The sequence below is a fragment of the Cryptomeria japonica genome, chromosome 4 (assembly GCF_030272615.1).
Source record: "Cryptomeria japonica chromosome 4, Sugi_1.0, whole genome shotgun sequence".
Classification (NCBI taxonomy): Eukaryota; Viridiplantae; Streptophyta; class Pinopsida; order Cupressales; family Cupressaceae; genus Cryptomeria; species Cryptomeria japonica.
In genome coordinates this window covers 296,860,977-296,874,320 of record NC_081408.1, presented here as the reverse complement: position 1 = coordinate 296,874,320, position 13,344 = coordinate 296,860,977, and the positions used below count along the sequence as shown (strand labels likewise).

The following is a 13,344-nucleotide window of genomic DNA, read 5'->3' as shown; positions in this document are numbered from 1 at the left end:
AGAACAAATTTTTATTGTCTTTTTATATCAGAGAGATAAATTTCCTTTTTCTTTCATATATCAGAAATTTCGTTTACAGATTTCTGTTTTCAGAATTTGGTTCATAACGTCATTTCAACATAATGAGATTTTTATTTTAACAAAAAAGGGAAACATAAATAATCAGGAAAGAAAAAATGTATTTCCTCAACTTATTTATTTTTAACAGATTCCTATGCTCTTTTAGTAAAAAACAATTTTTTAGAAGCCTTTACACCATGCACCAAATGTAATAACAGTAAGAGTTGATAACTTATGATAAGATGGTGCTCTATTTGAGAGAATCAAATATATGATTATTATTGAATCATTCTCTATTTATGCCTATAACAATATTTTATTGAAATATTTATATCTCATATACGACATAAAACAAAATTACACAGCATTGGATGAAATTCAACTAGGAAAGATAACCTTCTGTCAACAAAATATAAAAGACCAGAAACTATACAGTTCCTTGTATATGCATAAACATGAGGCTTCTTCATGGAATTATTCTCAAGTAAAATAATCATAGTAGATAGTATGTACCCCATCATTTTTATTGCGGATGATAGTACCAAGAGTCTGCATGATTCCTTTAGTAGCACCATCTGTGAGGAAGATAAGATCCGGATTGCTGCATTGCACAATTGTTTTGTTTTTTCAAAATAAGTCTTATATAAAATTACTTGGATAAAGAATAAGCATTAGACTAAATGATTGAAGGCTATATAATCTGCTTTAGAAACTGCAAGAACAAGTAATTTTCTATAAACTATATTATCATTTCCATAGGACTCTCATGCAACTTGTGGCTTTCTAATGAGTATCCATAACCTTGATATTTTATCTTAAGAAGTAATGCAAGAAAATTTAAAAAGGAAAATAGCATCTGCTATGTGAATTCACTTGCAGTATCACCAAAAATCAGAAGAAAAATCCCTATTTGTTACATACAACTAACAACTAAGCCATGGTCTGAAGAGACAATCAAGGGTTTCATTATCAAAAGGAACAAGTTTATGTATATGTAGATACATTCATGTGTATCTTAACCAAGATTTCTCTATATTTATATTTGTCCTCAAACATTTTCGGCTAGATAAATGGGGTTTGTCAATTGGTCCTCCACCCTTAACCAAAAATAATAAAAAAGTATCATAGTCTGTATTTCCATAGATATAGTCCAGCATATCTGTTTCCTACTGATTCTACACTGCCATATTGCAGCAATATAAATAATAACAGTAGTGACATAGAACGCAATAAATACCAGATAAACAGATGATAAAGATAAAGAACTGCCCAAGAGGAGGTGGAATTTTATATTCATTGTTTGCTTTATTAAAGTGGTATTATATAAATACCAGATTAACAGATGATAAAGATAAAGAACTGCCCAAGAGGAGGTGGAATTCATGTATGACTGCCCTTTGAGCTTCCTCGAACTCCCCTTTGGCTGCTCTAAAAAGATGACTGCACCTTTTTGTTTTTTGTTTTTTGAATTTACTGTCCATGGTGATTCACAATGGTTGTGGCTTCATTTTAAAGAATTCATGTTGCCCTCCTCATATCTCTTTTAGCTCAGGTCTGTCCCTATGTCACCTCTAATAATATGCTGCTATGAACACCTTCTATAGGCTGCCATTCTTAACAGTGACTGTACTATTAGGCTGCCCATACATATAACTGTTCCTGTAGGCTACCATCATATGATTTTTTCGTTTTCTTTGTATGCTTTGACATGAATATGGCTGTCAAAGCTCTTTAAGGCTGCCCTTTGGATGCATTCATCTTGCCTTTGAACCATATAAACAGCTTTACTATTTGGGCTGCAATTTTGTGTTATATTCCCTCTTTGTTGCAATTCCCAATTCCCCATACTATGTCTTGATTGTTGAAGAGTGCTGCTGTTCATTGTAACATTGTGACTGTTTTTACTCTTAGCTGCAATTATTACGACAACCATGCGATATTCCCTCTCTCTTCTATGATGGTCTCCGTGAATGAGTGCCCCTCGTTCATGACAGTAAGCTGGTACTGACATTTAGGATCCTCATGTTCCTATCAGCTTATTGCCATGAGCGATAGCTACTTCTTTATTGTGACTACCATAAGAGACGGGTAAAGATTGTTGCATCTTTGTTCTAATAATCTGCCCTTAATATCACAACATGCTGAGATCAACCCTTGTGGGAGCCCATTTTACCCCACATGCTTAAATAATTGCATTGAATGAAGTAAACAGTAATGAAACTTCACCTGTATCTGCACATTGAACAAACTGTTAGACAAAAACTATGAGCTTTCAGATTTGCTCTTTATCTTCTTCTGGTACATATAATGATTGGACTGGTATATAATGCAGTGTAGGAGTAAATTGTGCATATAATGATGATGTATATGCAAGGATATGGTATCCCGAGCTCTAACACAATTTTCTCCTATCTTTTTGCAGACACTTGGAGTAGCGGGGTGACTCTGTGAAGGAGCTGGAGATGAAGCTACTCGACTGCGAGGGTTCGTCATTACGAGGCAATGATAGATCCCTTGTCTTTGTTTATATTTCATTTTTATATGCATCATTTCCTCGTATAATGCATTATGGTAGTCATTCCCACGGCTTGTGTGGGAGCATTTCATTTGACATTTATGAATAAAGAAAAATGCCTTTTCAAATATGCAATGTTGTATGTTTCTTGATTGTAAACAGTTGCACTAATTTGAATTTCTTATATGGTATTCTAGAATATCTTGGCAAAACACTCAACCAAACAAACATGTCCCCTTAAAACTATAAAACTTAACCAGGTCCATCTGATTGAGCTAGAAAATAAAAATGGGTAACAGTTACTGGTTATACAACCATCAACAACCAAACAAAAGAGGTTATGTCACTACCTGATGTGGACAAAACATAATGGGTCAGCTGTAACAAAATGTTATTAGATCAGTGGTCTATATTATCTCCCCTTTCATAAAATTTTGAATCTCTTCCAACAACACTAATAACAAAAGATTTAAATTGGCCAGAAGATGTTGTAAATGGGGGAGAAGAAGGCATCCTTGGAGCTATTAGAAGTGGTGAACTGCATGATTTAGCATGGTCAGACTTGAGTTTCTTTAATTTTGTATGGAAGCATACACTTAAATTGTTGCTCTTAGAAGTGCTTGGCTGCTGTAAGTTCACACTTCCTGAAATACTAGCTGCCTCTTGAATTTTATGCTTTGCTTGCACCACTTTCTATTAGAATCATATTAAATAATTATTAGAAGGCTTACAGTTGTAATAATGCAATGTCCCCTAATTGGGTATGCCCTAAGTTTTCCCTAATTCTTGATTTCCAAATGAATAAGTGGATTTAGAGAATACCTTTCACCTGATTGAAACCCTGCAAGCAGATTAGGAAACCTCTTACAATAGTAATCCCAGTGAACAGATTAGTGAGTTCAGATCATAACAGTAAATCAGATTAGTGAAATCAGTTTATCATAATCACATTATTCTAAATGTCTTGGAGGACTCAACCATAGGAGAGCATGGGAGAATGTGACTTCGATGGGATGTCTCGGATCTTGTACCCTAGCCCAAGAGCGGATATACCATCCCTCTTGGCCTTATTTTCCTCATGCTATCAAGATGAGGTGGTCTACCTAGTGAGGTGTCCCCTTTCCTTTATTCCCTTATCTTGCCAACCTTCTCCTTCTCTCTATGATTGGTCTACTTGTATTTATGCACCTTGATATGAGAAAGAGATTGCAATAGGGTGCCCTTGAAATCATCTCCTAGAGGTCCAAGGGCAGTACCCTTTGTACTCCCCTGGCCTCATGGAACCATCTAGTCCCTTCATAGAGATGGCGTACCTAGAGGAATGCCCCTTCACTGTACCCCTCTTGCAGACTCATTTCCATCATGGCTGGAAACACTCAGAAGATATAAAGAAAACACAGTCGCACCAGATTAACTGCAGAATGTTATTAAATCAGACTGATATCTATTAGGGTATGTAGAATAAATCAAGACAGCAGTATATTAATAATAAATATGCAGTCACTGTGTTTTTATGTACACATAGAGAGCTCATACCAACTTTCTTAGTTAATACGTCTGCTGTGCATTGAATGCCTTATCCAATATCTTCCTTTTCTCCATATCCCCCTCTCTCCATATTAATTGCTTACTCTTTTTATACCCTCATATCGGAAAGAGATATCCCTTTGAAAGGTCATGTTCCCTCATTGCTGTCTTACTAGTTAATTGAGATCTGCAGTTCTGATTGTATATTAAAATTCGTGTTTCAAATGAAGTTATCTTCTCCCTTTTATACCTCATGTTTGAGGTCACAACTTTTCATTTCATGCCTTTTGACCATTCATTTAAACTTAACTAAGTTTTAATTATTTTAATTTTATTCTTTTCTGTGTTAATTTTAATTTTAATTTTATTATTTCAGATCAGTGCAGGTACCCAAAGAAGGCAAAACTCGGGATAACATCACTCTTGAGGATTATAAAATCATCACTGTGAATTTGGGTAAGCCTCCTACTCAGACCCAAGAGATCCAAGATTTTGATGATTCTTGCAATGCTCTCAAATCAAGACTAGCCATGGAAAAGGAAAAAAGAAGGAAGGTTGAGGAAGAGAATCAACAATGGAGAAAATATGTTCTCCATCTAACTAAGCCACTTAATCATGAGATACCAGTTACCCCTCCGCAACCTCTTCCGTAGGAGTCAATGAAAGATTATGAGGACATGAAGGGCACATTCAGGCAAGTTAAGGAATGGACCTTAGATACTTCGGCACGTGCTAACATACTTGTGGAAAATTTGGTATCAACACATGAGTCGGCTTCTTCATTGGTCAGCAGAATTCAGGACTTAACTACAAATTGGGAGGATATTGAGGAAATCCAAGATGAAATACTTCCACAATTGAGGATTATCCGAGGTTTGTCAAAGCAAGACTTGATAGATGCAGGTGCCATCCAGGCTGGGGATAAGTATGATTTTAACACTTGGTATTGTGCCTCGGTCACCAGGATTGAGGTCCTGAAGAAATCTGAGACTAAGTGTTCTGAAATTGAGAAAAGTGTTAGAGAAATTTTAAGTAAAGTGTTTCGTGTGGCATCATAAATTTGACAAAGGGAGGGTATGCAAGAAAAACACTTGTAGGCAGAGAACCTAAGAGCCAGAATTCAGTCGAGCTTTTTCAAAGTCTCGGGGATGATTGATAAGGGGGATCTCTCAAGGATTGCGAGTTTTCTCCTCATGGACGAAAACTTTCTTGCCTAGGCAGTTGAGTGGGAATGCATCCTCTCCACGTGTACTGATGATGTGGACGTCGTTGACTTCCATATTAGTAACTTGCCAAGTGTCACTATGGAAGAGGTTTGGCTCATTGTGTCCAGATACATTGAATCTGCAAAAAGGGAAACTGGACACTCACCTCAGTGATAATTGTTAAGTTTTATGAGATTAGATAGACAGTAAATCAAATACAACTACACAAAGTTTATCTTGGGAAAACCTTCCTCTTGAAGGTGAAAAAACCCAGCAACGATATTCCTTATATCATTTATCAATTACAATATGTCTTTACAATGAACTTGTATTACACCTAGCATCAAACAATTTATGAACACTTCTTGTTCAATGTATACAATTTGTTGTAAGCATACAATTGCTATAGATGTTTATTCTCTGCTGGAGATGAATGTCAAACTGCTGTAGAAAAATATTACGAACTGTTGTCAATAAAAAATATGATCTGCTTGATGATCACCACGAGTTGCCAAAGGAGATGTAATGTATTGATCTATATATCCATCCTCAACATGATGAAGCAACACGACTTTTACCAAAAAGTCGGCCTTAACCAACACGTCTTATTCATTAGACATCGGTTATCATGACTCTTCATAATCATGTCTTATGCCAAGGGTGATCGGAGTATTTATTAATAAGACCTTTTAATATAACTAGCGGAAATCATAATATATCGGGCATCTAAAATGGGTAAGGCCGATTTGGCCCTTCATACATTTGAGAATACAATTGGTCCTGAGAAGTCCGACTAACGCTAAACATCAACAATAATAGCAACCATACCACATGTCATTCTTTTGTCTATTCTAACTGAGAGAGTTTTGAGAAACCCTAATTAGGGTTTGTAACTTTCAATCTGGACCTGTAATGTCCCTACTATTTAGAGATCATTAACCTGCAAAACAGATGGTTAGAACACCACAACATATATACATATGTAAGTAATCGAAATTTACAACCTAACTTCAGTGCTCAATTAACATAATCATAATTTTAATCTAGTAAAAAGGATACGAATGCCATACGAATGTATGTCCTTAGGCAGCTATGAGGCTCACCTTCTTGGAACCCCTTGGTTCCAAGCCCTCCAGGAAATCGAAGATGAATTTGAATCCTGTCTTGGGTGTAACCTCTTACACCCAAGCCCCCTAAGGAAGACCCTTGCCTTTCCTTGCCTTGGATGATGCCTTCATCATCCAAGTCCTCAGAAGGGATCGGCCTGACCTTTGAGTCCTGTCTTGAGTATAACCTCTTATACCCAAGCTAGCCAAGGAAGACCCTTGCCTTTCCTTGCCCTGGACGATGCCTTCATCATCCAAGTCCTCAAAGGGGATTGACTCGATCCTTCCCTTCTTGGTTACGTTTGACCCAACCAAGCCTTGTATTTACATAACATTTTTGTTCATAAATATTCCTTTATGTTAACATGAACTCTTAATGCATTATATAATTAACTTATAGATATATTTATCAACATTACTTTTCATCTTTCATATTTGCAATATGTTTCTTAAAATACCTTGTATTCCTAAGTCCCTCTTGATATGCAACTTATGTGTATATTATTTACAAGATTACCTTTTTCCTATTTATATCTAGCGAATGCTACACCCTACAATGTGTATACATTCTTACTAGACAATTATGAACATGACTTATCAATGGACTTACCCATTTCCCATTGTTCATTAATTCATACTAATTAATGTTATTGAGCCTTCACCCTTAATCCTACTTATTAATATTAATAATAATAAAAATCTTTCATATACTATACCTTTTATTTAATATAGGTGGGGATTCTTACCTTGCAGTCCGATGTCCTCCTTCCTTTACCCTGCAGTCCGCACCCTCTCCTTTTTCCCCCCATAGTCTGCTGCCTTCCCCCCCCTTCCTCCCTCTTGCCGCTGCTCCTTATGTATCCCGTGAGGGGTTGTGTCCCCCCACAGTCCCCTTCCGCATGAAGGGGTGCGGGGGTAATCGCAGCTTAGGCTACGGTTACCCACGCACCACTTCGTGCGGGAGTAACTAGTCTATTTAGGAGTCAACGGTAAGTCATGCATGGTTTGTATATATTTAAATATTACCTTTAATTAAATATATTTAAATATTAAATAACATTTCATTTAAATATATAAATTATTAAATATCATTTCTTTTTTTAAATATATTAAATGTTAAGAATCATTTAAATATATTAATTACTAAATAACATTTCCTTTATTAAAATGAATTAAATATATTTCCTTATTTAAATATTACCTTTAATTTCATTTTAAATATATTTAAATATTAAATAACATTTCATTTAAATATATTAATTAAATATATTTCCTTATTTTTTTTATAGATTACTTAATTTTAACCATTTATTTACACTAGCCTAATTCAATTAATCCATATATTAACATTATTAAGTATTTTACATCCAGTGTAAATTCTCTTAGAGTGCCCTATATGTCCTTAATCATGATTGTTGACTATACGATTAGTTTCTTAAATGGTGGTTCTTGCTAAGCACAATCCTTGAACCTATCTATAATAATGGTGTTTTGATTACATTCGCAATTTTGTCTCTTTTAGAGACTCCACAAAATTGAGGACCACTAGCGATGTAATGTCCGAATACATGTTAATGTCAATTAGTCTAAATACTATTCTTGTTTGTTGGAGAAAAAGCATGTGATTACTTTGTATGTATTCTTTTCACCCATCTTTATCGTTTAAGGAATATTATTAGTTATAACTATTAATAAGTGTTAATTAAATAATAATATTTAATAAATAAATTTCAAATATTCCTTCGTTGGTAATTATTATATAATTTCTTCTTTTAGGGCCTCTCTCTCTTTCTCTTCGTATATGTATAACGATCCAAAAGGGGACATGACAGGACCCTTGATCACTGTTTGATCTCGGTCGTTCATTGTTTTCTTAAAAACTATATAAGGCTACCTCCTCTCATTTGGAGGGTGTAAGGTTTTTGACATATTGTTGCGTGAAGGTCATTTTTCAAATAATACATTGCATGTGTGCTTTCTCTTAAGGCTTTGTAATCTCTTTTATTTGAGTGATTAACATGGTTTCAATTTCTTCAACACATTAGTTAGAAGTTAAGTTAGATTTGCTTTCAAGTTGTTAGAGTCAAATGAAGTATTTGATAAGTATTAATTAAACGGTGTATCTCCGTTCATACTTTTGGTGAATGGATGATTCCATTTCACTGTGCAAAGTTAGTCTGAGCCTATTCCCTGTGTATGCCAAAACTTCGATCATAAGCACAACCCATTGAAGATTGCACCCGCTTTGTGTAGTTGTCTGTAGTGTGGCAAAGCAAAGTGTGGTTTCTCGAGAACACCTAGTTAATACCGTCTCCAGAATTCATAGGTTTAGATCAGCTTTCTTAACCCTATCCCCTTTTCCCCTTTTTTTTGAAAGTCCAATTCTCGGAAAATCCAAAGAGAGAGAGAGAGAGAGAGAGAGAGAGAGAGAGAGAGAGAGAGAGCGAGAGAGAGAGAACGTGAAATAGACAAATTTATCTAATTCTAGAGGCTTGAAAGACATTTGTAAACATAAGTCCCCCTTGAGATTTTCAGCATACACTACCCAAGTAGCTATCCCACTAAAGCCGCTCATTCGCACATAGACCTTGGAATCGCCATATGATAAGCGGTGATTTTTCAGGAGAGGATAGAATACCTTTGGGTATCTTATTCCAATGTTCGGTATATGATAAAACGTACACCAACAATACCCTTTTTCCAAACTTTTCTCTTTCCTTTCCCCTTATTAGAGTTTTAGACTTTTCCTTGTCAACATGTCTTCCACTAATTCATTTACTCCCAACCTATGGCATGTGTCAAGTGGTATCCCCAACCATTAAACCTTGACATTCCTACCTATTTACATTGTTCATCTCACCTAATCTCCCAACATGACACATTAGTACCATTAATGCTAGATTTGATCATGCAACTTTTTTGAAGGGTTATCTTGCCCAAAGATATTGTTTAAACTTAAAGGGCATAGATTCACATGTACACACGACCTTGGAGGATGAAGATGACCATTTCATTATTGTGATGGTTGAGGTATGGTTGTCGTTTCGATATTTATTTTCACTTCCACCCATTTTACTTTCTTGCTTTATTATTTTTTGTTCTTCCTCATAAATAATTATAACACTTCAATTCATCATTAATATTTGACATACCTTTATTATTTATTTTCTTGTTGTTGGCTACTTCTACCTCTACCATACTTATGCCTTCCCTCCTTAGGCAATAAATTTTTATTTTAAAGTTGCTTACAACATCCTTGACTTGTGTCTTGTCTAGATTGTTCAATCAAAAGGTTCCATTCTCTAGAATTTTGTAAGTTTTAAATGGCTTGATTTTGTACCATTGCTCCAACTTGAGAATTCATTCTTTAAAGGTTCTTGTTATTAGAATAATATCTTTATTATTAGTTATTAATGGTCAATAATGTAATTTATTGTACATATTAGATAGTTTCTATTTTCTTTAGTTTACGATTGTTTCGTAATAAAAACATCATCTTCATGAATACTATATGTACATCTCTATTCTTTTAATAAAATCATTGCATTTCATGAACACTTGCCATGCCAATTTTTTCTCTTTTGTAAAACCTCCATAGTTCATTGCGTTGTTAGTCGTTGCTCATCTAATTTGTTTAATTGATCGAGTCATTCTCTAAGGCTCTTCTTGTTACCCATTTTGTTTTCAAGACCTATTACTGTATCTTGTCCACATATTAGCTAGAAGGGAGTATGACCTATGGTATCTTATATGTCATTTGCTAAGCCCATAACACAAGAAGAAATTATTCTTCCCAATTTGCTCCCTCTATGCTGCATTTGGGTGACCACAATTAAAATCTTGTACATGGCCTCTACTTGGCCATTGATCTTGGGGTAATCTGAATATGAATGGAAGATGTGGAATTCGAAGTCATCAGTCTAATTGTGTGGTTCATAAATGCTCCCCATGATCATGTGATTTGAATAGGAATCTTGAACCATGTTACTATTTGCTCGTCAATGAATCTTGCCATATTTTGGGCATTGCTATTAGGTAATGCTTTGAATCCTAACAACTTTGTTGAGTACTCCATGAACTCCGCTATGTACTTACATTGTTGTGCCTTTCTTTTTTTAATGGTTTGACAAAATCAGGGCCTCGATGCTCAAAATGTTTTATAGTTTGGGAGGCTTGAGGTGCATGAAGTCCTTGTTTAGTGACTTCTTTGTCAGTTAAGAAATGTCACATCTTGATAACCTGCTTGTTTGTACCTCAATGCAAGGTTGGACACCAAAGGATTGCTTGAAGCACTTTCCTTCTTGTTGCATTAGTACCCATGTCACCCATTGTGAAACACTTGCTTCTTGGAGTACATCTTGAATATCCTTCATAACACATTGTTGTAATACTTGGTCATGGCCCATTTTGTACATCAATTGATTTAAGGATCCATTAGACCTATATTCACCAACATATTCATACTAGGAGGTAAAACAACTATTTGAAATATATTAGCATTAGGAAAGCCCTCATTCATTCCCTTAGATGGTTATCCCAAATTTATTCAAAACAACTAATTAGCTATTACATAACTCTTCCCTATCCAAACAACAATCTTAAAGTAAACTCTTGTAGAAGCACCAATCGTCGGCTTATTGGCCTTGAATAATGAGTTTTTATTTAGGAGACAAAACAATGCTCACTAGTCAGCAAAAAATGTGAATAGTTTTGCAAGTGAAGTGTTGAAACTTTTGAATGACATGAATTATGTCAAGAGACTCTCATTTGGTAGTACAATAATTCTTGTCTAGATTGGAGAACAATTTGCTTGCTAAAAACACAAGTTGATCAAGCCATTGGGCTCCTAATTGAGCTAGGGTAGCTCCAATAGAGAAATTAGAAGCATCAACATGTATATGAAACTATTTCTTCCAATTTGCATCATCAAACTTTGTGGGCGTTGGCTAGCTTTCACCTTATATAGGTTGCATCATTGAACATACCCCAACATCAAAGTTTGCATTGGGCACAAGTGTTGCATTAGGTATAGGTTTTTGTGATGTCCCCCATCTAATGCCCTCTCTAAAATAGTATTTAACAATAAATAATAATACAATTAAAATGTATATTTATATATATCCAACTAAATAGAATGAAATAAATAAAATCTCAATAAATAATAAACAAGATTTAATATATTAATTTCATAAGTAATATCAATTAATAATTAATAATAATTTTTGAGACAACTAAAATCCCTAAAATAAAGAGTTCCAATCTATCTACGGAGAGAATAATAGCGATAAACCAGATTATATATATATCATCACATTATTGTATTCAAGTGCTAGACTTGAGGCCCTTAATCTTCCACCGCTGTGAAGTTCGTCCTGGGTACACGGACACCAATAGAAGTTCAGAGACTCCTGGGCGGAAGACAAATTCAATATTTCTGCCGCCAATATTGATAACTGACAATTATTGCACTGAAATCTTAGATGATATAACTGAATCGATTGGCAAAACATACACAGTCTTTAGCGGATTCTATGATTAGTGTCGATGGTAGTAAAACAAATCGATAATAAGGAGACTTCGTGGCTGCCAAGCATGACTCAGATATCATTTTCTAGCAAACTCGTCCAATGGAGATGACTGAAGGATGACCAGTAAATAGTGCCATGACCGATTTTGTATGGTGTGATTAAGCATAATAAAATATGCGGGTTAATCAATAATTATTATATTAACGAGAGGGAGTATTGATAATGAAAGGCCATAAGGCATGAACATTGGCAAAGTGACTTATCATCCAAATATAAGAGGGGAGTTCACAATCCCTCAGGGAATCATCGAATACCTATGATCTCCTCTCCTCTCATCTTAGGAAAACGCTCCATTTTGGGCCAACAACATATCGGCTTTATTGGTCCAAGTACGAACAACATATATCAGAAACAGTGTCTAAGGATCACACAATTCATATTATATACCAGATTCAACCATTCCACAGAGTGCAAGTATTCAGTGATAACCAGTTATAACATCAAGTATTTCGAGCAAGTACTTTCCACTGCATAGTAACTTTAACCTATCCGATATCTTATAGTATTACTATAAGTAATAGTTATCAATTGCATTGTAGAACAGAGAACAACATTATCAGTCTATCACTGCAAGTGATAGAATTCACCGTTCCTATTGTATAGGTCCATTACACCTCAGACATCACAATTGTTGTATAAAGCCATATTGTAGGCATCATGACCACATGTCAGACATTATAATTATCTGATAACTGGCAGGATATATGTGTTTAACCATTGAATACATATCAGGGGTCACATATATTTTCATTCCACTCCCATTACTTGCCTAAATCAGATTCACCTGACATAGTAACAGTCCCAACATTCCTTCATAGCCAATAGGGGGCATTACAATGGTATCAGAGCTTGTTTTTCCTACCAACCTGTAGGAACTATTAATGCATAGACGGGGCAGTAAAATGGGCGATCAATTGAGTAATGACTTTAGGGCATTCATGGAGCAAAATGAGAAAACCAATCAGTTGATCCTTCAAACACTCCAAAACCTAAGCAATAATAATTCTAGAGCTATCCAAATTATGGTAGGGACACAAGCTCCCATCATTCTGAAAATAATCAAGGAAATAACAATGCAAACACAAGGCCCACAAAACCATTTTTTTTACCAAGAGAGGAACATGAAGAAGAAGAAAATAATTTCGCTTTGGATAATGTAGATGAAATATTGAGAGCATATTCAAATTTAGATCCTAAACTAAAGGTAAATGTATCTTTCAAAGACTACCATGAAGCCAAAATGAGATCTATCCCCCAAATGAAAAGGAAAAAATATGGAAAAGGACCTTAGGGAAAGAATGAGCAAAATCGCCATTCCTAACTTTGATGGTTTGGGAAAATTC

At 35.1% G+C, this 13,344-nt stretch overlaps 1 protein-coding gene across 5 annotated transcripts in view; it reads right to left on the bottom strand.

Annotated features, from left to right (window-relative positions):
* Window positions 1-13,344, bottom strand: part of LOC131064747 (glutamate--glyoxylate aminotransferase 2) — a 111,215-nt gene that overhangs the window by 49,477 nt on the left and 48,394 nt on the right. For all 5 annotated transcript variants that reach the window (XM_057999257.2, XM_057999110.2, XM_057999316.2 and 2 more), the window contains one exon: window positions 574-661. In XM_057999257.2, coding sequence (XP_057855240.2) covers window positions 574-661 — 88 coding nt within the window. The remainder of the gene's footprint in view (window positions 1-573; window positions 662-13,344) is intronic.